Consider the following 26,162-nt stretch of genomic DNA (forward strand, 5'->3'; position numbering starts at 1 on the left):
GGGCTCCTGAACCATGAAAAAGAAAGCCGGGGAATGTGTACAGAAAGAAAAGCAGAGATTCATTGGGAGGGGAACTTTATGAATTTTATATTGGGACTCAACAATGGGAGGCCAAAACGTGTCAATCATCGCTGCATCGACAAGATGGGCCAGACATCTACTAGGGCAAGTTGTGATGGTAAAGTGGGTATCTACCACAGAAGTCCGATCGCGGCCGTTACCGGGGAGACATCTGTATCAATATCTCTCAGCCAATTGAGTGGGAGACCTGCTGTCCATGAAACCCCTTTAGCCTTTTGCCAGAATATCGAAGCGCATCGCACCGCATCCCCCCGAGCGTTAGTGCACAAGATTCCAACTCGCACCTCTTTCTCCTCCTCATTCGCCTGCATCCATCCACATAAGTCTTTTTCTTAGTTTTTCTTCTTTACCTTTCGGCTCCCTCTGGCCTCATGCACTTTTATATTCTCGCGATCTCGCATACCGCAAGGCAGTGCCCCGGAAGCTAGTCTAAACTAGTGGAAGGATTCTTGTATTTTTGTGTGTTGCTGCTGCAACAGTTCTTAAATACCAAGACATTGATTTGAGCTTGAGTAATATTTCTGCAAAAACCCAAGTAAACCCTGAAGCTAGTCCAAACTAGTGGAAGGAAGCTCAGCTATTCCGTAAGTTCACTCAGATTTTGAGAAACTCTTGGGATTTTGCTCAAAATGGGGCGTGGTAAAATAGAGATCAAGAAGATAGAGAACAGCGTGCACAGGCAGGTGACCTTCTGCAAGCGCCGAGGCGGCCTGATGAAGAAAGCGTACGAGCTTTCAGTGCTGTGCGATGCAGATGTAGCGCTTATTGTTTTCTCCAGCCGAGGAAAGTTGTACGAGCTGGGCACCAGCAACAACAACAACAACAGGTATGCCCCACCATGTTCACCTTCATATATGATTCAATACCAATGACTTTAATCTACTTTTATTGATAATGAATCATTGCTGCTGCTTCTTTTAATGTTGTAGGGTTTTATTCATGCCTGACTGCTCTGAATGTATAGGGTTTTGCTCATGAAATAGACATGATTAAAATTAAGCCCAGTAACCATTTTCAATTTTGTGATAAGTGAATTTACATTGTTCCAGTTTGAACATGCATGCTCTTGAAACCAGTCATTACATACTTTCCCAGCCATGCCAAAAAAACCCGCCATTGCATATTTTACTAGCCATGCTCACAAAACTAGCCAAATGTTTGTGCAATTGAATTCATAGGAAAGAATAAGATATATCTAGTCTGAAAATCTAAGGTGGCATCAAACTGCTTCCTCAGCCAAGGATATATTACCACGACGAAACTTCACGGTGAAATCCATATAAACATAGCGCTTATATGTCCTTAAATGTTGAAGAACTAGTAGGAAAAGCATTCCTAAGTCCAACTTTATCAGTTATAAAGCAGTGATAATTTAGATCTCATGTCTTAGGGATGTACTTGTTTTCTTCCTTAACCCACTCTTCAAGAAAGCATGCTTCCATTTACAGATAAAACCATCACGAATTTCTTTACAATTTCAAAGGATATCTAAATTTGCATAGTTATAAATTGTTTTCCTCAACTTATACACTGATTCAAACTGTCCTTGAATTTCAGCCAAAATAGAAAATTAAGGAATTGCCAAAACAAAAATGTTAATGTTCTCTATCTAAAAGTCTATTACAGGTTATGTTAATGTTCTCTATCTTAAAAGTCTATTACAGGTTATGTTAGAGTCTGAAAATTATATATTATTAAGGATATATTCTATAAAGTTTGTTACAGATTATAGTAGAGTCTGATATATGATTAATGAAAGTCTGATATATAATTAATGAGTTTTATCATTAGCATAATTTCTATTAATTTATTATATTTATTATGCATACTTTTATCTACTTTTATATTTATTATTTTTTATAACGAAAACTTAATGACAAAATAAATAGATTGTAAATAAAAAAATTCATTATTTTAGTCTTTCTTATTTGTTAAGAGTTGGGAAATTCCATGCATATGGTGTGTGAAAAGGAAACATAACATTGAGATTATTGGTGGTTGTTTATTCTTCAACCAGAAATAAAATAAAAATATATGCAATTCATATTATTTATTTTTATATTTATTAATGTAAAATATTTTTTTTTAATAATTTATTTTAATAATAAATATAAATTAATTATAAATAAAAAATTATTATATCTATATTTTAGATATTATTATACTTTAGTTTTTTTATTTTTTAAAAATCTTAATTTCAACAAAATTTATAAATATTTTAATTTTATACTTCTTAAATAAGATCAAATACTTAGGGATTTTCATTATGTAAAAAATAATCAAATTATATAAATCTTTAGTAAATCTTTATCAACAAAATTTACAAAAACCTGACTTTTATACTTCTTAAACAGGACCAAACTTTTTTATTTCCATTGTCTAAAGAGATAGTCAAGTTATACAAACCAGTGATAAATTTTGTAGTGATATATAGGCATCAACATTAGAGTAGATTGCCTACTATATATAACAACTAGAGTGGATTAAATAAACCTATATTTTTATGCTTTCCTCTTTAATGAAAGTAGGGTTTTATGATTTTTTTTTTATTATATTAAATTTGGGCATTTCACTCACAATGTAGGACCATTTTTCAATATTTTCAAATTGAGATATCCAAATATATTATAATTAAATATATATATATATATATATATATATATAATTAATTATTATATATATATATATATATATATATATATATATATATATATATATATATATATACCTCGTGAATAAGATATTTGTATGGCCAATAATACTCATAAATAATTTAATACTCATAAATAATTTAAGTAAAAAATTATTTCTAATTATTTTCTATATTTCAAATTTGTAATATTTGATGATACCACTTATTTCATCAAATTTAATATTTGTATATTAATCTTGAACAACAATATCAATTTTATCTATATCAATTTAATGTTGCCTACAGCCGGATTTTCCATTTGAATGGGAATAAATTCACTCATTCTTGTAATGGTAAGGCATTTATCATTTTTCATATGTATGGATTTACCATTAAAATTCTAGTCAAGACCCTTTAACAAATTCCTCTTATGGGAGCTGAACCTATTAGCCCTCAAATATATTCAATCTTTCCTAAATTAACTAGTGATAAGAAGGAAAGAAAAGAACATTGATTTTATAACCTTGTCAAGATATCATCAAAAATATTAAAAAAGTTTCACTTTGAATTGAATTATTTTAGAAAAATCCCCCTCCTTCTTTGTTAATGAAATGTTGTACATCTCCCTTGGTTTTCTTTTTTAACACTATTCTTAGAAAAATATTTCATCAAATAGTGACATATAACATTCTATTTGTCAAACTTTCTTTTTCCTAGAAATGAATCTTTAAATTTATGTTTATAGCTTTTCTAAAAACATTGCAAGACTTTTCCTATCGAAATTTATTTTCCTTCTTCATGAACATGATATATTCAAGCCATTTGGTTGAAATCCTCTCTCCTTGTCTCTTCCTATATGATTATATTATACAGACTATGCATCCAATAAAAATATTCAAGAGAGTAGTTAATTAGGGAGAAGGGAGTAGTTAAGAAATATTCACCATAAAATATCAAAAGATTGATCCTTTAAATTGTAACTTTAAATTGTTGTTAAATTGGTTTATAATTATATAGTCTTCCATTCCTTTTGGCAATAATAAATTCTAGTTTTTTATATTTTCAATTGTTGGGAGAGATGTGTTAGACACATTTAAGTGCTATAATAGAATAGATAATAAAGTTATTTTTGTACAATATAGGCAATAAATACTATGCAATAGTGGAGTATAGAAGTGTTGTAATGGAGTAGAGAATAAATGTAGTGTTGTAGTGAAGTAGAGAATAAATGTAAAATTGAGGTGGAGCAGAGAATAAATGTAAAGTGAAAGGGAATAACTTATTGATGGATTCTAATATGTAGAAATAGAAAATTTTAATGGTTTTATGTTTATATTACTATTATTCTCTCTAAATTTATGTATAATTAAGCCAATAATGAACACTCTAGCACTTATGCTATGTGTTTATGGTGTTTTTGTTGCAATAATAAATTCTAGTTTGTTAGTTGGGATCTATCGAACTTCTAATTTGTTAGTTGGGATCTACTGACTTTTAATTGTCAAGAGAAGTGTGGCATACACCTTGGGATATTCTAATGGAGTAAAGAATAAATTATGTATAATTAAGTCAATATTGAACACTCTAGCACTTATGCTATGTGTCTATGGTGTTTCTGTTGCAATAATAACTTCTAGTCTGTCAGTTATGATCTATTGACTTTCTATAGTCGGGAGAAGTGTGTAATACACCTTGGGATATTTTAATGGAGTAAAGAATAAATGTAGTGTTGACTTTCTATTGTCGGGAGAAGTGTGTAATACACCTTGGGATATTTTAATGGAGTAAAGAATACATGTAGTGTTGTAGTGAAGTAGAGAATACATGTAGTGTTGAGTAGAGAATAAATGAAGTGTTGTAGTGGAGCAAAGAATAAATATAGAGTAGTAGCAAGGAATGACTTTCTACTGGTTTCTATTATGTAGAAATGGAAAATAATAAATGGTTTATGATTTTATTATATTTGCTTATTCAGTGCTAAAGTTGGAGGAAAGGGGTTTGAACTTTATCTTACTAAATATTGTTGTCAAAATTTGTCTAGAATTATACCATTAAACATTCTTATTGAGAGCATAGAAATCTTGTATTGTAATCTTTTAGATAGGAAAAATTCAGGGGATAAATTTTACAAATGGAAAAATTTAATATGTTTATTCCCGAGAAAAATCACTAATTTCCTTTTTTTTCTAAAAATGAATCACCCAAATTTTATAGGACAAAATTATTTTACCTTAAAAATAACCAAAAAAACTATAAAAGTCATATGAAATCATTATAAATTGAAGTATTTTTACAAAAGTAAGGCCAAACAATTTATAGTTTGCATATCAGATGCTAGTAAGATTTGTCCATTTTTTACACTTTAAAATAAATTTCAACCCTTAAATTTTTCCTTTCCTTTTCATTATTGAAAGATATATTAGGTTGAGGAAAGTTTTTTTTGCAAAGTAGATTGTGTTCAAACCTCACCCTCTTATTAATCACATGTTCTCCGAAGAAACATTTAACTTACATAAAAAGGAAAAAATATATAAAATTTTTTCCATAAAAATTTTCCTTAAAAATTCTGTTTATTACAACTATTATATTTTTTCATATGTGTATACTTTTCTCATTAAAATATATATATAGATATATAATCTATACTTCTTTTCATTTATCTCTTTATTAAATAACTACGTGATATAAAAATTCTATTTATTACCAATATATATATATATATGAGGTATATACTTTTTTATTAAAAATATATATATTTTAAATCTATGCTTCCTTTCATTTTACCTACCTAGTATCACTTTTCAATGTAGAAAACCAGTTTCTTGACCCTTTTACACCCCTAAGAAACTAGGGGTTAATAAACTTGGACAAAATAATATAAGCTAAATCTAAATAACTTAAGAATGATGCAACCTTTTGTGTGTAGTTTGACCAATTTTTAGTGTCTTAAAAATTTGGATGGCTCGCTAGTTGTTCAATGTACTCGCATGGCAGTCAAAAGATTTGATCATGATGTCACCCACATTACTCTAATATATTAGAAAATTCACCATGATTTAAAAAATAAAATAAATGAATTCCATTACCGCGAATGAGTACATCGGCCCGAACCCTATCGCTAGTGACTAGATCGCCGACACATGGGAGATCGTACGATGAGATTCACGTAAGATAAAACACTGTCATACTTTATAATTAATTCGCGATGATAAGCTCGGGGTCGCGAAGGAGCCAGGCCGAAGCAATAAAATTATACGAGTTTGCCTACCCTAACTCAAGATCGCGGGGACTCGTCAGATTTCAAGGTAGCCAGTGGGTTTATCATTACACGTTGGGAAACGAAATTTAGTTTCTGTTTTAGTGGGGGAGAGGTCAAATCGGGGGCGCCTTTAGGGTTTTTTTTTTTAATTAGGACTCAACAATAGGAGCTCACAACGTGTCGATCATCGGGCAGATGGAGGTTTATATTTTTGATTGAATTTTTGGTGGAAAAATCGTGTCGGCCACACAGTGACATCACGGCGGTTGCCACAGGTATCTCTCTCCCACTTCAGTGCGAGATGGGCTGTCAATAAACTCCTTCAGCCTGTCACAGAATACGGGAGCGCTTCGCATCCATTTCGAGACTTATGTTCCACGCGCACATGTTGCTTACTCTAACTTTTGTATTGTCGCGATCTCTTGGACCGCAAGGCCGCGCAAGTGGACGGATCTTTTTGGTTTGCAACATATTCTCCAATAGGGTTGGAAGGCATTATATTCAGATTTTGAGAAACTCTTGGGATTTTGCTAAAAATGGGGCGCGGCAAAATAGAAATCAAGAAGATCGAGAACAGCGTGCACAGGCAGGTCACCTTCTGCAAGCGCCGAGGCGGTCTGATGAAGAAGGCCCACGAACTTTCAGTCTTGTGCGATGCAGAGGTGGCTCTCATTGTTTTCTCCAGCCGAGGAAAGCTCTACGAACTTGGCATCAGCAACAGAAACGGGAACAGGTATGCTTGACCATATTCACCTTCTAGTACACCTCAATGCCAGAGCATCCAATCTACTTTTATTGATTAATAGATGACTGCTGGCGCTTCTAATGTTCTAGGCCGGCTGCATTGAATTTATAGGGCTTCATTCCTGAAATATGACTAGCAATCAGTTTTCACTCTGTGATAACTGACAGAGTGCAACCAATAGAACCAGCCATTACATATTCCAAATATTTTAGTGTACTTAACATTAGGGTTCTGTGCAATTCAATTCGCATGACATGTGTGGAGTCTAGAAATGTAAGGTGACAGCAAAGTGAGGAGAAGCGAAAGGATCTAGCACCACCTACCGTGTAATTCATTAAACCTAGCACTTATAGGTCCTCCAAAAAAAATTACAAGCCCCTTTTATGTTTCATAAATCAGTTCAAGCAGTTTCTACTTCCGAAGCATATTCATTGGTAACAAGGTAAGACAAAGTAGTAAACATATACACTGGTAGCAACGTAAGACAAACTAGTAATTGATTGTGTGGTGACATATGACCACACCTGTTATTATAATGAAAATATAATCACAGGTTAGAATGAATTATATTAAAGAACACGTATTATTGTGCTTTAATCTTTGGATGCACATGGTTTTTTTAATCATACTTATCCATATAAAAAGCTTTCTATGCCTTATCTTTCCCAATATAAAATTCTAGGGATTCTACTTACTGTATGCCGATTATTTTTCAAAATTTTCAAATTGAAGATGTTTAAACTTCTGATGTCGGGATTCGACTCACTATAAATTCATCGCTTCTCATTATTTTCAAATTAAGATGTTTAAACCTTTTATACTCAAATTCCAGATTTCCAACTTAAGAAGTTTTATAAGTTCATCACTTCTCATTATTTTCAAATTAAGATGTTTAAATCTATTATACTCAAATTGCAGATTTTCAACTTAAGATGTTTAAACTTCTGAGGTTGAAATTCTATTTGAACATCTCTTCAGGAATAAATAAGATCTCTGCATGATTAAAAAATACTTAAATCATTCTAAATAAATCATAATTTTTTATTTTTTTTCACCGTAACTTTTATATTTTTAATTTGTTATCTTTAACAAGTCATTTATTTTTTTAATTAAATTAAATTTTTATATATTGTTTTTTAACCATAATAACAATGTTTTTATCTATTTTATCTATGCTAGTATGTTTGATTTTAATTTTGAAATAGATATACTGTGTGCTTTTTTCATTGTATGATTTTTATAATCTTCTATACACATGTATTTACAATGTTTGATTTTAATTTTGAAATAGATATACTGTGTGTTTTTTTCATTGTATGATTTTTATAATCTTTTATACACATGTATTCACAATTAGAATTTTTGGGAAAAATATTTTACTCAGTTTCTTTCTTTCTTTCTGAGTATAGACTCTCAAATTTATAAGCCAAAAAGTATTTCCTAGATAAACTACTCATAATGAAAAAAGAAAAGAGAATCTATTGTATAACCTTGTGAAGATATCATTAATAACATTAAAAATACAAACTTTGGATGATACTATATTGTAAAATTCTCCTCTCCTTCAATGATGGGTTGTATCTGTCCATTTGGTTGTGTGCTTAACTTTATTCTTAAAAAAATATGTCATCAACTAATAGTATTTAATTTTGAATTTGTTAAACTTTCTGAAAAACAATTTCAAGTTCATTCCTATTGAACTTATTTGTCTTCTTTGTAAGTGGAGTATATATCATCTCTTTGAGTGAAGTATTTTCAACCCATCTCTTCCTATAAGATTATATCATGCAATTATTATATCACACAATTATTCAAATAATGAAAAATTTTCTCTAATAGTTTGTATAACTAAAAAATTTTGTATTGTCTAAAGATATTATTATAATAAAGGATAAATGCTATTCGCCTTTGACCATACTTCTTGCCTCAAATGGCCTATTTTTTATCTCCTCTCTTTTCATCAAATATCATTATACCTTCTTTTTCTGAAGTAGCTCATAAATTATTTAGTAGCTTCTCAATTTCATCTTCCTGAAACTAATTGTAGATTAATGTATTCACTTCAACATATTGAGAATCGATGAATAATATAAATAATACAAATATTATATGTATGGATTTCTCTAATTTCTTCTTCAACTTTATAAAGAATGGAATCTTAAAGTTTGAAATCCATTACCTCCATAAATTATAACTTTCATAATTCTCCTTTTCAAAATTCTTCTTTTTAAATGCTTTATAAAATCTTCCCATCACTAAATATATACTTTAAAATAAATTCTAAATACCTTTAATATATCATCTAAAATAAATTAGATATGCATGCATGTTAATCTGATATTTAATTATAATTTTATTATCCATCTTTATGAATCCATACGACATCTCCGCATATTGTCTTCAATGTAACTCCAACACTAAGTTAAGGATTACTCTAACGCCTTCTCAAGTGGCCTCCTCGTGATTGGTAAATAAACACGAATTTAACTAAGTCAAAATGACTCTATGCAAAAGCCTTTGGGCATAAATAGATAAATGCAATAGCGTAGTTAATTATCGATCATGAACATTAGAAGGAAGAAAAGGTTGGCCCTCCAAATTATAATTCTATAACTCAATATAAATATAATTCCTATACTCCGTGTGTATGATATAGTTATTACTAGATTGGGTTATAATTATTTATGGGTGCCGCCCTCAAGGGTGCACTTTGATGGCCAGCGATAGTGCAGTTAAGGTATTTGTGTCACTCAGTAAGTCACACATTCAATATTCCTTAGTTTTTAAGTTAGGCTGGGGTGATGTGGTTGTATTTAGAGGTTATATTAGCAATTTAAGTATATGCCATACATTTAATTTTCTTTTAGTTTGTGGGTCATGCTTGGGTGATGTGGTTGTACTTAGAGGTTATATTAGCAATTTAAGTATATGCCATACATTCAATTTTTTTTTAGTTTGTGGATCATGCTTGGGTGGTGTGGTTACAGATAAAGGTCATATGGCAGTTAATAGTATCAACCCAAACACAACATAAAAAAATGATTTAGGAGGCATTTATGTTATTTGTATTTAGAATTTTTATTGTAATAATAGGATTTAATAGGTTTTCTTGTTTTATGATGTATATAATTGATAAATCCAATATAATGGTATTAAAAAACAAAATTAAAAGTGATGTACTTTTTTGTGTTTACTTTGACCATAATCCTAGTATAACTCATGGATTTCTAATCATGTAATATAATTATATTCATTTCTAATTGCAATTGTTAAGCTAAGGAATTATCCAAGTGACGATGTTGATGGATAAACAACTTTTTCTTTTACCAAGAATTTTGAATAGTGCTCTCTCTCTCTCTCTCTCTCTCTCTCTCTCTCTCTCTCTCTCTATATATATATATATATATATATATATATCAATCACAATCTTATATAATATTAATACATAAATGAATTACTTCCGAGCAAAGGAAAAATATTTTTAAGTAAAATTGGATTTAAATGAGAATTTAAAATCACATTTATGAATTATTTTAAATATTTCATTTTCTTCATTTCATAGTTAATAAATTATTTATATTAGGTCCATGAAATTGTTATTTAATTTTTAATGTAACATCCTTTGTAATGATGGATTTTTAGGTCCATGAAAGTGGAGTTTTCATAATCCCCACTAAGGTTTAGGTCTTTTTAATTATACATTTGTATTTTTTTTTGTTAAAATTTCCATCTCATGGTTTCTTACCAAAAATTAATTTAAATTGAATTCTTCAACTCATAGAATAAAATATACTTGGTAGAAATTTAATTGTAAATAAAAATCAGTGCGAGCACAAGAAAGAAAATTTCAGAATATATATACAAAAGAAATTCCCTTCAAATTTCAACCGTTCATTAAAATTACTCTAACTTTACAAGGGCCACTAAACTAGGAAAATAGCCCACTCAGAAAATAAGAAAATATTACAGCTTAATCTAGTTTTTCTGGTGCACCATACAACATGTACAACCCCAACTTATTGTAAAAACCCTATTGATGTTGTTGAAATCTATTCCAGAAATTTGTATGGCTTCCCTTCCTCTTGAAGTTTCCTATGCACATGTTGTGTATGGCTTATACAATTTCTAAAAGTTGGGTTACTCTCTTTTTTTGTTCAAATTGTATCCTCTTTTCTCATTTAGACTTTCATATTGTGTGAAAATAATTTATCACTCTCTCACTTGTGTTTGCTCTGTGTGTTTTTCCTCCAATTTTATTTTCTTTTATATCATTGAGTTGATGACCAAGTCTCATAATCGTAATCTCTCAATGAGATCGATAATTGAGGTTAAATCCTAGTCGACATTGAAGATTACAGTCACATCACCAACGTAAATAATTTACATTTTATTAGAAATTAATCAATTCAATAATTAAAAATACTAACTTTAATAATTAACCTTAATTAAATTTAATTACAAAATAGAAAAGGCCCTTTCGGATGACCTCCACGTGTATGGAACTAAACCTATGTGGAAGTTCCTATTTGATGCTCAAAATGTCAACACTTCATATTCATGAGGAAGGAACTTCTTGAACAACCATGTAGGAATAAGTTTCCTACAATCTTGGCACAATATCCTAGGCATCCTCCTCCATCATGGATTTCCTTCAAACCTACGAGTTTGCTACTTTCAATGATACTTATTAGTGCCATGTAATTCACAAATTTATTTGGAGGCTTTATCTCCCTCATTGTGCTCTTAGCACCCTCCATATGCTCCTAAGCATCTCTCAATGTTTGTATGAACCATCAAGGTATCTTGATAGAACTAAAAGGATCCAATCTCTCCTCCCCCTTGTTAGTGTCGGTATCCTCATCCCTCCATTAGTAAAATTCTCTTGTGGCATTGCATGTTAGCTGTCTCACTCGATTAGCTGCATTCCATTAGGTTCATGGATCATCTGATGGTAGTGGCATATTATACATTTTCCCTCATGTTCTTTACCTACTGGCCCATTTTCATACATCTAGATCATCTGCAGTCATTTTTTGTCTTTAAATCTGCAAAAGTCATTTTTAGGGTTTTAGGTCTCATTAGGTCTAGGGTTTCATCAATAAGATTTTTTCAAGTCTCAACAACAATAATTTCAATAATCACATGCTCAGTGATTGATTTTTCCTCAAAACCCTATTTTGAGGAAAAACAGAGTTTTTATGTTTCATGTACTAAATTTCATGTAATTTCATTTTCTCTATATGTAATAATTTCAGAGGCAGCCCTAGTCACCTTGCCAAGCCTCTGCAACTCTAGTTCCTGTAAAAGAAACAAAATGTTAAAGCATTTAGTCCATCAAAGGCAAAATCCCGGTCATCTTGCCAAGCCTCTGCAACTCCAGTTCCTGTAAAAGAAACAAAATGTTAAAGCATTTAGTCCATCAAAGGCAAAAAGTAAATCATACTGCCCAAAACCGAGTTTCAAAAATCAAGTGAAAAAATAAACATTAGCAAATTGGGTTTTCTTGAGTGAAAAATTAAAGCCATTGATATATAAAGTGTTTTCATGACAAAGAAGGTCATTTGTGTCCACAAGTGAAGGAGAGAAAGTGCATTTCCATTTTCAAAAGCCAAGAGAGTGATTTTGCGTTTAAAGGGTGAAAATCATAGGCGCGGCGCACACAAAGCACACTGCCCATTTAAAATTTATATTGGCATAACGCACGAGGCAGTGCGGTGCACCTGTGAGGTGGCATGGCACACAACTCTACAAGGCCCAAAATCGCTCGCATCTTCCTCCAAAGGCTCTCAAATTGTAAACTCCTCATCTTACAAGTAAGTTGACACTCCGTCATAGCCAATGAATGAGTTTGCTTAGTGTTCATGGTGATTCAATAGGGAAATATTGAAACCCTAGCTCCTTGCATTGCTTGTTAAAAAAAACACTCCTTAGGGTTTACAAATTGTTGTTTTTTCTGCTAAATCCCACACTTATCATTTTCACTCCCTCACTCCCTCACTTCATTTTCTCCCTCCCTTTTCATTCATATTTACCCATTCCATATTCCCCATATCCCTAAATTACTAACCCTAATCCCTACCTTTACTTATCCCAAACCCTAAATATTATTCCCTAAACCCTTTCATTCCCCAAAAACGCTACAAACAACATACGCAACCTCTCATACACAGTCCCTCATTAATTCTTACCTTTTAGCAGCAATTTCCTATTGTCACTCTAAAATCTCTTCATACTCATCTAAGAAAACTCAAGAATTGGCAAACATGGAGTCAAATTCTTCCTATGACAGAAATGAGGAAACAGTTAGTGACTCTTCCAGAGAAACTCATGCACCAAAGAGACCTCAGAAGAGTGGAAAACATAATCAAGAGGAGCCTACTTCACTTGCTGAGCTGTTGGCCTGTCCTCTTGCTGTCACATGCTTCCAACACCAATCCTGTTATCAATTTTGTGAGATGCTCGAAAGAGTCAAATACCACCATGAGTTGGCCAGACTGTTTGTGCTCCATCTTCACAATGGCCAAGTAAATTTTACAGGTGTGACATTCACCTTAACACCTGAGACTATTGCTCAAGCAACCGGTATTCCGAATGTAGGTGAATAGTGGAATAAGGGGTAGCTGGTTGACAAAGATGATTATGAGCCTTATATCAAGGCTGGCTTTCAGAGACATGTCAGTATAGTTTTCCCATTCAAGTACCTACAGGACACATATTCTCCCTTGATGAAACTCATAATTAAATATTTCAGCTGTGAGGGAAGATTTTCTCGTCTGTACACCTATCATATCAGATTGTTGATGCACTTCAATAGGGTGAGGATGATGAATCTCCCCTATTTCATTTGCCAGAATATTGAGAAGATGACCACATTAGTGCAAAGGAATCCCCCTCATAAGCAATATAATAGCATATATCACTTTTCCTTGATCAAAATTGTGGTTTTGCATTAGCTTGGTTTACTGAATGTGTCATGAGAGGATTTAATCTCCAATGAGGTATTTATAGGTCCTCAAGTGTCCCCATCAGTTTTACATGAGGCAAGAGAGCCTTCACATCAGCAGGAGGTGCATGAGACACAAACCACTAGTGTACCAGTGTTTGTCACATACCAAAAGGGCACTAGAAGATTGTTTGCAGCAGCAAAATGAATACTATCTCCACCCAAGGTGGAAGAGGTCTTGTTTCCTCCATTAGCAGAGCAGGTACAAGACAAGGGTAAGAAGCCCTTGCATGATGAGGGGCCTTCAAGAGGTCAAGAGGCAGATTTCATTCTTATTCAGGATGATGACATTGATTTGAGCTCAAAGCTCAAAGAGATCATTTGGGAGCAGCAAGATGACATTCATCACTTGTCCCTCAACTTGGAGAGAGGCAAATGGATGATCAATTATCTGGAGCACAGGAAAAAACAGCTAGAGGATCAGCAAACCATCATGGAGCTCCAAAACATAAAGGCAAACCGGTAAGCTGCCAAGAGGAGGAAAACCAAGTTGACAACACTTGAACAAGACATTCAAGCTAATCGTGAATCTTGGCTTGAGAGGACAAACTTGCACTTGGAGAAGATGTTAGAGAATGCAAACAGATAGAAAAATATTTTGAGGCACATGGCATACCACTACTTGGCAAGAAACAAGGTATGCAAAGCGAGAATCAGGATTTTGAAGGCCAAGTTGAAGAAATCCATGAGGAAGAGAAAAGAGCAAGACAGGCTCTAGATCTTGGCTGAGGCTTCCTTGGCTCAGCACAACACTTGATGAAGAACACCCAGCCCAAATTTCAAGAAATTTGGGAAACTTTTTGCAAATTTTCTGCCTAGTGCGCTACACCACCTGGCATTCGCTTTTGCTAGAGACCTCCTTTTGAGGAAAACTTAGCATTTTTGGATTTCCCATGGAAAAATATGAATTCCCTCACATGGCCTAGAAAGTTTGACAGGTTTTGAGCTTCCGAAAAGGTCAAAAACACCTCAAAAATGACCTTTCCGCCCCTTTTTGGCCGCACAGGAAGCAGTGTTGGGACAACTCATTTTGGAGGGGTAAATGGAGACCAAATTCAAAAATTCGACTTGTTCTAGAAAGTAGACAGACAAGCCTTTCCAACAAGCCCACTTGGAGAAAATTTGGTGCACGGGAAGGCCTCCAAGATCAGCTCCAAAGTAGCGCAGTGCACGAGGATAGGAGCATGGCACACAGGATGAAATTTTCTCATTTTGGCCAAAAAACTCTGTTTTTCGCCTAGTTTCTTCACAATTTGACTTTTATCTTTCTAATAGTCAAACTCATGATGTAATTTAATGTGACTTGATGGATTATGATGTAAATATGCTAAATTTTCACTCATATAGGTAGATTCATCATGAAAAGATAGTTTGCAACTGAATGAATCAGTTTCCTAGGTTTTAGAGGCAAGTTGTTCCACTGCCTACTTTTCAGTTCTTAGTTTAGATCTTGTTGAAACAACTCCTAAACTCATGAATTTGACCGCTAAAGCTAGCACAAGTTGTTTGTTGCCTATATCTAGTAGTTTTTCAGTCATTGGTAAAGGTTGGACTCTTGTGAATGCTTTGAGCATTATTGTACACTCATTTCAGCAGTTTGGCAAAGGAATAAACCAGGGTTTGCAGCACTTTATGGGATTCTTGTGGCAACTTGATTTGGTATTATGTTTCCTTCTGTAATTGCAAGTTTATATGTGTTTTATGTATGCCATCATCTCTCTCTGTTCATCTTAACTAAATGAAACAAGGATAAAGGTAGAATTCATTGAAGTTTGCAGTGCTCTACCTAAGGTTTTTTTGGTTATTTATGTTTTCAGCGATTTGTTGAGGATCCCTGAGACTTTCATGCCCTCTCCAACTCCTCACCAGTCTAAAATCTCTCCATCTCACTCAATTTGAAGTGCTAAACCATTTTCCTACCTCACCCCATAGAGATCTCTGCAAGACTATGTCCATTCCCCGGACCCAAATCTACCTTTCACATTTGAGCCAACAAACCAAAATTAAATTCAATCAAATTCCTCTGTGTACATAGCTAGCCTAAAATCAGTCTTTACATCAGTCATCTCAAGTTTTATTGGCCATCTTTTCTGAGATTGACAAGGAGACAACCCTCTCCCGACCTGGTAGGGCTAGCTACCAGGTTAAGCGTGGTTTGATGTTACCCTAGATCCCGCCTTTCTCAGCCTAAGGTAGATTTAGGCCGTAACACCCCTCATATGAAGGTTGAATTCTTGAACTAGAATTTCTTGATCTATACCCAACCTTCAAAGATTCCTACTCATGATCCTCTATCATTGGTAGGGTTTCACGTGACTTCTAGATGCAAGGTCATCTTAAAACTTCACATCTTGGCTCACCACAATCCTTTGTAGTGTTGGAATGAAAATCTTTTAAACCTTTGAAATCTCACCATATTCCAAAAACATTCCCTTTATTTTGGAGAGATCCATCTTTGACCCCTTTCTCTTTTGGTGCATGTATAATAACTAGACAACCAAAGATACATAAGTGGCTCACTTTTAGCTTCACAGGAGTGAATGCTTCCTCTTGTGCCTTGTCCTCTAAGATCATGTGAGGGCTCAAGTTGTAGATATAAATCATCATATTATATGCACCTTCCTAAAGGAACATGCAAAAATATTGATCATTGATCATGGCTTTTGTAGCCCCTACAATTGACCTATTCTTTAGGCAACCCCATTATATTATGGGTTGTAATATACTATTATATCCCTCTTAATTCATTCCTTTTTATAGAAATCCTTGAAGTCATTAGAGGTATACAAACACCCATTATTTGACCTTAGTACCTTGAACTTCTTCCATGTTTGGTTCTCCACAAGAGTCTTGAACTCCTTAAACTAAGTGAAGACCTTGTCCTTCATCTTCATAAAGTAGATCTATGTCTTTTGAGATAAGTCATCAACAAATGCCACATTGTGCATGCCTCCCTGTAATGATGTTATTGACATTAACCCACATACATATGAATATATCACATCCAAAATTTTCTTGGATCTAGAATCATTCCTTGGGAAAGCATCCTTAACATTCTTTCCAAGCACACATATTTTGTGCACCCCCCATGACTCAATACAAAAAATTGCAAGACTAGAGAAATTCTAGTCGAGAATTAGTAATGCTTTATAATACAAGTGCCTCATCCTCCTATGGCACAACTTACAGAAGTTGTCAATACTATGAACTAAGGCTTGAATTGGCTCATCTCATAACATGTACTAATATAGGGTTATATCCATGACCAAGACTAAAGTTAGGTTATTATTGAGCCCTCAAACATTTAGGATGTCCTTCACTTCCAACGAGCTACATGTATTGAGATAAAATAAAAAATTTCAAGCTCCTTTTATTGCACACTTAGCACCATGAGTCCTGCTCCACCAGATTGGTAAACAACTCCCATGCTGATTTATTATGAGAAGATATACCACTATCTAGGTTCCATACACTCTTGGAAACCATGTTGGTAGAAAATTAGGAAACAAATGTGAAATCCTTCTCAAATTTCATAGCAAACTTTCTCATCTAACTTTGTGTTGAGTTCATGACCTCTTATTGCCATGAATTCCTTTTACCTTTCTTCCTCTATATATGTTATGATGCATAGTGACCATGCTTGTGACATATGAAACACTTTATTTTACTCAAATACTTCTTCTTCCCCATGTGAGGTTGATTCCTCACTCTTTCATTTATTGGAACCCTTTCATTTGGCCTTCCTTATCTAACTAACAAGGGTCAGGTTCTTATCACCTTCCTACCTATTATCTTTAGAATCGTCCTAAGTATCTTCCTAAACATAATCATCTTAATGCCTCTAAAAAATGGGAATTTTCTACTGTGCATTTATACTGTTGAAAAATAGTTCCCAAGGCTTTGAAAATCCATTCAATGTTGTATTTACCAATTCTTCATTGGTCTCCTTCTCCCCAGTTGCTGAAAGCTAATCACGGATCTAAGTGATATTGATGAGGTAACTTGTTAGGTACCTATACTACTAGTGTAACCCCTTATTGTTATTAGTACAACCCCCTTATTATATTGTTGTGCCCATGTTGTCCCCATATTGTTATTATTGTGCCCTTACATTATTATTGTTATGTCGGCTCTGATTATATTATGACCCCTTAGACTCCTATATATAGAAAGGAGGCCTTGTCATTTTTATCATCTAAGAATTATTCATTTGTGTAATGTAAAGGAGGTTGCCCCCTCGCAGAGGCTTACTTCTAAGGTGTTGATCTATCTTTTCTATCTTTTTGTGAGCTCGTTTCATAACATTTGGTATCAAATCTTTGGATTCTAGGGTTTCGCTACTCCAAACAGGTCATTGTTGAATTTTAGTATAACTTTTTTGCTACGAAGTTTCAGAAGCTAAAACAAAAACACGTTTGAGAAGAAATCATTTTGAACCTCGGGTTCGAATTTCAGATATTGTTTCGCTATATTTTCAGAGATATGATCTGAGGAAGTTAGGGTTTTTGCAAGCTCCAAAATTTCATCTCAAACTGGTCATCGTGGAATGTTCAATATAATTTGTTTTCTATGAAGGTTAAGACTCTAAAATAATTTCAGATCTTGTTTCACTATATTTTCAAAGATACAGTCCAAGGAATTTAGGGTTTTTGCAGGCTCCCGAATTACACCCCAAATAGGTGACCTGGGGAAAATTGTCATAACTGTCTCTCTAAGCATCCGATTGAGATTTCGTCAGAAGTTATAGAAAGAGGACAGACGGTTGTTTTCGGTGTATATTTTTCAGATCTGAAGGTCAAAATAATGACATGTGGCACTTCATACAATTTAGCTCTTCTGAAAAGGTATATAATCAGGTTATCTTTGGAGATTGTGCATAACTCTTTCTTGGAGAATCCAATTTCCATCAGACTAGTGGCATTGGAAAGAGAACATAGAGGGTTACTACAGGTCGTGATTTCAGAATTGGAATATTCGAACTTATAGAGTTACAGTCGTTTCAATATCAAGCTCCTAAAATCAAGTAAAGGCGATATGAGGAAGTTTGATGGCAAGGATCCGGTAAATTGGATACTACACATGGAGCAATATTTTGATCTACATGAGGTGAAACGATTACAAAAGGTACGTATTTCATCTTCATATTTAGAACCGGATCAATTTTTATGGTATAAAGGGCTTTGTTCTTGTAAACCACTTGTTACGTGATCAATTTTCACGGAGGAAATGATAGCACATTATGAGGATACAAAGCGAAACACCTTCTTTAGCTAATTGATAAATCTCAAACAAAAGTGTTCAATGGCACAGAACATTGAGGACTTTCAAAAATTGAATATAAGGGAAAATGATATTCCAGAGAAGCAGAGGATTGATGTCTCCATAGGTACTTTAAAGGACGACATTCAACATGAGGTTCGTCTTTGGAAACCTGATTCATTGGAGAATTCATTCAGGTTGGCAAGAAAAGTGGAAAGAAAAATTATGGCAACAAGGAATTCTACCCCTCACAACTATAAGATGGAAGTGTCGTTTCTCCTAGCCTTCCACAACCTACAAGGTTGACACCACAACAATTGGAAGAAAAACGAGTAAAAGGACTTTGTTACAAATGTGATAACAAATACATTAAAGGTCATAAGTGTGCTGAGAAGAAATTATTTTACATTGATTGTGAAGAGGAGGAAGAAAAGGATCAAGAAACATTAAAAGAAGACGATATACACTAGGAACCAACCCCAAAGAAAGAAGAAATGAATCCAACCATATATTGTAAAGCATTGGGAATAATTACCACTCCTCAAATTCTCAAGATAGAAGGACATAGCAAGAAGAAAAAGGTTCAAGAAGTGAAGGATCACATCGAGAAATAAGAAATGAATCCGACCATATCTTGTAATGCATTGGCCGGAATTACCACTCCTCAAACTATCAAGATAGAAGGACATATCAAGAAGAAAAATGTTCAAGAAGTGAAAGATCACATCGAGCATCAAGAAATGAATCCGATCATATGTTGTAATGCATTGGAAGAAATTACCACTCCTTAAACTCTCAAGATAGAAGGACATATCAAGAAGAAAAAGATTCAAGCAATGAAAGATCACATCGAGCATCAACAACAATTTCTCCCACTTTTAAAGGATAATTCCACTTTGGTGCAGAATCGAATGAAACAACATGTAGATCAACATCGCAGTGAAAGAAGTTTTGATGTAGGTAACTGGGTATTTTTACGGCTACATATCAAGAAATCTATTTATGATAAGGAAATGTTGGCAATACTACATGCACTTAAAAAATGGTGACCTTACCTAATGGGAAGACACTTCAAGGTAAAAATCGATCATGATAGTCTTAAATACTTTTTAGAACAAAAATTATCTTTAGAAGAAGAGAAAAAATGGGTCACAAATATGTTGGGTTATGACTTTGAAATCATCTACAAAAAAGGGAAGAAAAATGTTGTTGTAGATGCACTCTCAAGGAAGGATGAGGATTTGGAAGCATTTTTTTGTGCTATTTATATTATCCAACCAAATTGGATAAACAAAGCAAGGGATGAAAGGAAGAAGGATGAAGAAGTGTGACCACTCATTCAAAAGCTGCAGAAGATCCCAATTCAAACAATATTGCCATAACTTGACAAGGAAGGAAAAATCACATTAGAACCTGGAGCAATCATAGACACAAGAACCGGACAGCTATGAAATCAATTAATTTCAAAGTATCTCATCAAGTGGAAGAACTTACCCACTAAATATTCCACATGGGAGGACAAGAATCTTATACAGAAGCATCAAGAACTACTCAAGCATTGAGGACAACACTTTCTGATGGAGAGGGGCATGTTAGGTCCCTATACTACTAGTGTAACCCCTTACTGTTATTAGTACAACCCCCTTATTATATTGTTGTGCCCATGTAGTCCCCATATTGTTATTATTGTGCCCCATAGAAGCCCACTATTGTTATTATCGTGCCCTTACATTATTATTGTTATGTCGGCTCTGATTATATTATGACCCCTTAGACTCCTATATATAGAAAGAAGGTCTTTTCATTTGTATCATCTAAGAATTTTTCATTTTTGTAATGTAAAGGAGGTTGCCCCCTCGAAGAGGCTTATTTCTAAGGCATTGATCTATCTTTTCTATCTTTTTGTGAGTTGGTTTCATAACATAACTCATAACTAAATATCATCTAAACATCCATGTATATGTGAGATTATTCATTAATACCATCTTCCTATTTATGTTCCTTATTTGATAGAGACTTACTAAGGCGTCAAGCATCTCCTTGGAATTGTTCTTGTCTGGCAACTGAGGAATCATATGATTCCAAGATTACCCACATGGCTCTAATCTCCTTCTCTTCATGAGCTACCAATTGTTATGGATTGTTAGTGAAGGAAATATTTTGTCAACAAACTCATAAATATCGTTATCCTTCAAAAGAAAAATAAGACTTGTTTTCCAAGGAAGGAAATTTGAACCTCCATCCAATATGTCTTTAAGCATGAGACTGGTCGGAAACATCTTTAAGATCTAAACAAAAGTTACCTACAAATGTGCTTATTTCCTTCAAGTACCCAACAAAAAAAATTGTTAGTCTCTAAATCTACTAAATCTATGTGTTAAACACTTAGATATGTTTGTTGGTCACTTGGATATATAATATATGCATGAGATTTATCTATTGGTCACCCATATCTACAAGGTATTCTTGTTTTATACCCAAATCTACACTAGATATCTCTAGTGTCACTCATATTTTTAAGATATGCTTGCTCTATACCTAGATCTTCACTAGTTTTCTATGTTGGAAACTAAAATTTTCAGTTGTATCCTTCAGATATGATGTTGAATGGAGATAGAGAGCAAGGGTTTTTCCCAGTCCATGATGTAGAGACTAGAAGAGGGACCCAACAATTTCCACTTTAGCAGATTTAATTATTTCATGTGTATTGACTTTAGATTCTTTTTCCTAAAGTCAATTTATAATATGATACCATCCTAATACCTATTATTTTAAATTATTCACAGCCTTATGAATTCTTTGTGGGGCCCAAGTCGAATTAAAAAGCGTAGATAACACAACTAGTGGATTCAGTTCAAATAAGAATCAAAAAATCTGTGTTCTCTTCACAAATTTGTTTCCAGTTAGTTCAGTGCTAAGACTTCTCTTTGAACGCAGAGGAGCAGAGGAAAAGTTTTCATTCTACCCTTAGAGTTTCCACTCTATCATTTCCCAACAGTAAAATGAGTTTGTAAGTGCAAAGGGGCGCATTGTAGGCTATATAGATTCCATACAATGTGCAAGCAAAGAGGGACACAAAGGGTGCATCCAAGTGAAAAAGGTGCAGAGGGTTTCATTGGTTACTAAGAATAAAAGGATTTTTTTCCTCTTCATTGTAATATTATGTAAGAGAATTTGTTGAAGAAGAAATAAGAACAAACAATTTGCAAGTTTTCCTCAGTTGAAATTTCCTCGGTAAATTTATAATGTTGTTAACGGTGCTGGATCTCCAACATTCAAGGATCTCCCCTATAGGAAGTCCCAACTAGACCTCAGACTGTTTCGAGTAGGACTCCTAGTAGTGGGTGGTAGTGTAATGCCTTGACCAAGGTAACATGCAGAGATAAGTATGATAACTTTGGGCTGAATCAAGTGTGTGACCTTGCAACAAATCAAGTGAGATGCATAGGGGTTCCAACACATGGAGGGGGAAAGGAAGTGTACCCCTTAGAAGGATGTAATAGTATGCAGCCTGAAAGGAACAAACAAGTGGAATGACATCACACACTAAAATGAAGAATAGTTCACAAACCAAAGTGACGATTTAATCCAACAACACGCATTCAACAAGATTCATACAATTTCATACAAAGTAGTTCATAAGAAAATGCGTAAGTTAAACAACATACATTGCAAAAGAAACTAGAATAGTATAAATACAATAAAAACATATTCATGAAAGTGTGTTGACTTTGTTATTATTATTACAAGTGAAAGTTTCATCCATACATACACCATGTGACAACCACTAGCCCCAATAGTGGAACATTATAGTCAAGAACATTGACTTCTCCAAAGAAGTATACTCACTCTACGATGTGGAGAATACAAAGCTCGTCACAGTACTCCCAAGCCTTTTCTAAGCCTAAGCCTAGCCAAACTTTTGGCTCCCAAAACCCTGTTCTATGAGTTATGATGTTCTATTAATAACAAATGGTGGGGTGACCCTTGACATTCCCCTTTGTGACTCTTTGACTACCCTCATGGCTCTTCAACTTCTTTACAAATAACTGATTACATTACATAGTCACTATTCACATTCCACTAGTGACACATGAAATTTAACTTACAACATATTTACAAATAATATGCATTTTCCACATGTACCCATGTGAGACAAAATAGGATAGAGACAACCTAACAATAAAAAAACATTGTGACTAAGAATTTTGGGGAAAGACCAAGTCGACAACCTCCACTTGATGCTTCACGGTCACATACTAATGCTAATCTTGGTACTATGCGATGATGTCCCCAGATCACTTGATGGTGTCTTTTTTATAATGAACTCTTGCCTCCATAGCTTCTAGGTATATGGTCTTGCAACCTTTTCCAACTCACCCTAAAGCATGTGCAGCATGGTATTGACCATAACAGGACTACCAATATACTTCTGGATGTTTTGTGCGCTCAACTCCAAGTCATTGCTGGTGGCCTCTTGCATTAGCTGCTCCATGTACGTGTCGATCTCTAGCTGTACTTAGTTCTTGTGCTTAGCTTCGATGAGGGAACCCATTAGTTGCAACCTTTTCCAACTCACCCTTAAGCATGTGCAGCATGGTATTGACCATAATAGGACTACCAATATACTTCTGGATGTTTTGTGCGCTCAACTCCAAGTCATTGCTGGTGGCCTCTTGCATTAGCTGCTCCATGTACGTGTCAATCTCTAGCTGTACTTGGTTCTTGTGCTTAGCTTCGATGAGGGAACCCATTAATGGGATACTGTGCATTCTTAGCATGACATCCAAACTCTTATAAAATGATGCATATGAATATTGTATGTTGTTGACGAATGGGGCAAGCTGCTCATAGTTATGGATCAACATCTGGTCCTTTTCTTTGTCTAGATCTGCCCGCAACTTCAACATCGTTTTTAAGTAAAGAGGGGCCCCTTTGTACCACATTGTCCACTCTTGCACATGGGTGATGGCAGCATGTATGTCCTTGACGGTTTGGACAAACCTTTTTGCTCCACTGCATGAATCTATCGTAGAGTTTCTGCATGGTAGTCTCAAGTGTTGATACTTCAGCAACTATCACTTTCCTCATCTCTGCCATTACAGAACCTGTGCTTTTCTCTCTAGATTTTTCTACCTCTTGTCTGGCTGCCTACAAGTTCTTTCCCATTTGTTTATTCTGGACTAACATGAACTTGACACTTGAGCTTGTGGCTAGTGCATAAGCTAAAGTGGCATCGACAACGGAAACTGGATGCTTTTGGACATCTGACACTATCACCCTTTCCTTCATGAATGCAGGTGACATGTGATCATCTGGGAAATTATTTCTCCCCACATGTACAATCATCTTCTGCAACTCATCAAATGATAGATTGTACACATCCAACATTAGATAATCATCAAGGAGGATAGCCTCTCCTTTCTTGCTTGGGACTGGTTCTGACACTGGAGGTGGTGGAGACTAAGAGGTGACCTCAGGTGCTCTCGACATGAGGTCTTTCTTGGTCCTATAGATCCGGCCCCAACTCCATGTCCATCACTTCAATATATTCCTCAATATGCTAAGCAACCTCTCGATCCAGCATCTGCTCACCCTCTTCTTTAGCTGTCGGTTGTTCTAACTCCTCAACCTGTATGGGCATTGTTTTCTCTATCATCGCACCTTGCCTTTCTTCTTCCTCCTATTTTTTCTTCTCTCTTCCCTCTCTCTCCTTCTTAGCTCCTGCTCTTCCTTCAACTTCTTTATTTCGTGAAAGTTTTGTTCTGCTTCCTCCAGCCTCTACTTTTATTTCTTCCTTCTCTCTACTCTCTTTAGTCACTTCTCCCTCTTCGCCTCTACTGCCAAATATGCTTTGTCAATGATAGGATATGCTTTCATCTTGTAGATTTTCTCATCCTCTAGGTTCTTAGCAATCTTCCTCTTACCCTTGTCCTGCTCTGACTTGCTGCTTATTGTCGTTGTTGTTGTTTCTTCCTGCGATGTTGCTTGCAGAACAACTTTCCATGTTGTGGATATACTAACTGGATCATGGAGCTTGGAGTTATTCTAACAGTATCTCCAAGGATCCTCCTCGTGCCAGTGGAATGTCCCATGGATGGATAGTACACCTTCTCACATTGGTTCTTGTAAATACGGTGGGGATAATATGGATTGAAGTCTTTGGTGTTGAAATCGAAAGTCACTATTTCCTTCGCTTTGAAATTTGCATCCTTCAAGTTCTTAATATCATACAATCTGATCTGCAAATGAAGCAAGGGCCATGATGCCTTCTTCTTCCTGTGTAGTCCTAATGATAACCCTGTGGAGAGGTGATATGAGACCTCTTGCATGACCAGCTTATCTGTGGCATACCTTGGTAGAACATGAAAAGGATTCTCTCTACCAAGAACTTTGATGAAGGTGTCACTAGGTGAGGCATACCAATCTGCGATGTTAAGTATCTCCTCCATCACTTCTTGGGGCATGCAAATTGGAACTTTCTCAAATATTAACTTGTACAATGGGATAATGAAATGGTCAGTCAGCCTCACCATAACTCCTCATTAGTTGTAGTCAAAAATAAACTTGTAATAAATATTAATGACAGTCTCTTACAGTGTCCATGTCTAGCTCATGCCAGGAAACTGATGCTGGGTACAAATTGCATCAAGTAAATATGCAGACATGTCGAATCTTACTTGCTCATCCTTGGGCGAATTCTAGGCATTAGTCACATTGACTTTCAACTGAAGAGCCAATAGATCTGACCAGTTGAATGGCCTTCCATCATTCACCAATTGGTCCAACACAACCACCCAACCTTCAGGAAAGGTCTTCGAGCTCTCATGACCGTATAATCATGGAAAATTTTAGGTGCTAATATTCGCAGGTGGGCTAATTTTCCATGATTTTTCCAGAAAAAAGATTCGCCATTTTTTTTTCTAAAAATGATTCACCCAAATTTTACAATATAAAATTATTTTACCTTTAAAACTTCCAACATTATATAGATACAATATATAAAATTATTATAAATTTGAATAATTTTACAAATATATCAATAAACATTTTTATAGTTTGCATATTAGGGACTAGTGAGATTCGCCAATGTTTTTAAACTTCAAGATAATTTTCCATCCTTAAAATTTTCCCTGCATATAATCGGCATGCAAAAATGATAAAGAACCAGTAGGCCTTCCTA

At 34.5% G+C, this 26,162-nt stretch overlaps 1 protein-coding gene across 4 annotated transcripts in view; it reads left to right on the top strand.

Annotated features, from left to right (window-relative positions):
• Positions 1 to 350: 350 nt before the first annotated feature.
• The window catches only part of LOC149180839 (agamous-like MADS-box protein AGL11), a 278,094-nt gene continuing 252,282 nt past the window's right edge, over positions 351 to 26,162 (top strand). For 2 of the 4 annotated variants that reach the window (XM_089416316.1, XM_089416321.1), the window contains exon 1: positions 351 to 907. In XM_089416316.1, the coding sequence (XP_089272442.1) occupies positions 711 to 907 (197 nt within the window). In that variant the 5' untranslated portion in view covers positions 351 to 710. Of the gene's footprint in view, positions 908 to 6,250; positions 6,706 to 26,162 lie in introns of those variants that run through there. The other 2 variants (XM_089416318.1, XM_089416322.1) reach the window with 2 other exon arrangements.

Source organism: Pinus tabuliformis, chromosome 3_2, assembly GCF_031772625.1.
Source record: "Pinus tabuliformis cultivar Carrire ecotype Pingquan chromosome 3_2, CPIR1, whole genome shotgun sequence".
NCBI classification, from domain to species: Eukaryota; Viridiplantae; Streptophyta; class Pinopsida; order Pinales; family Pinaceae; genus Pinus; species Pinus tabuliformis.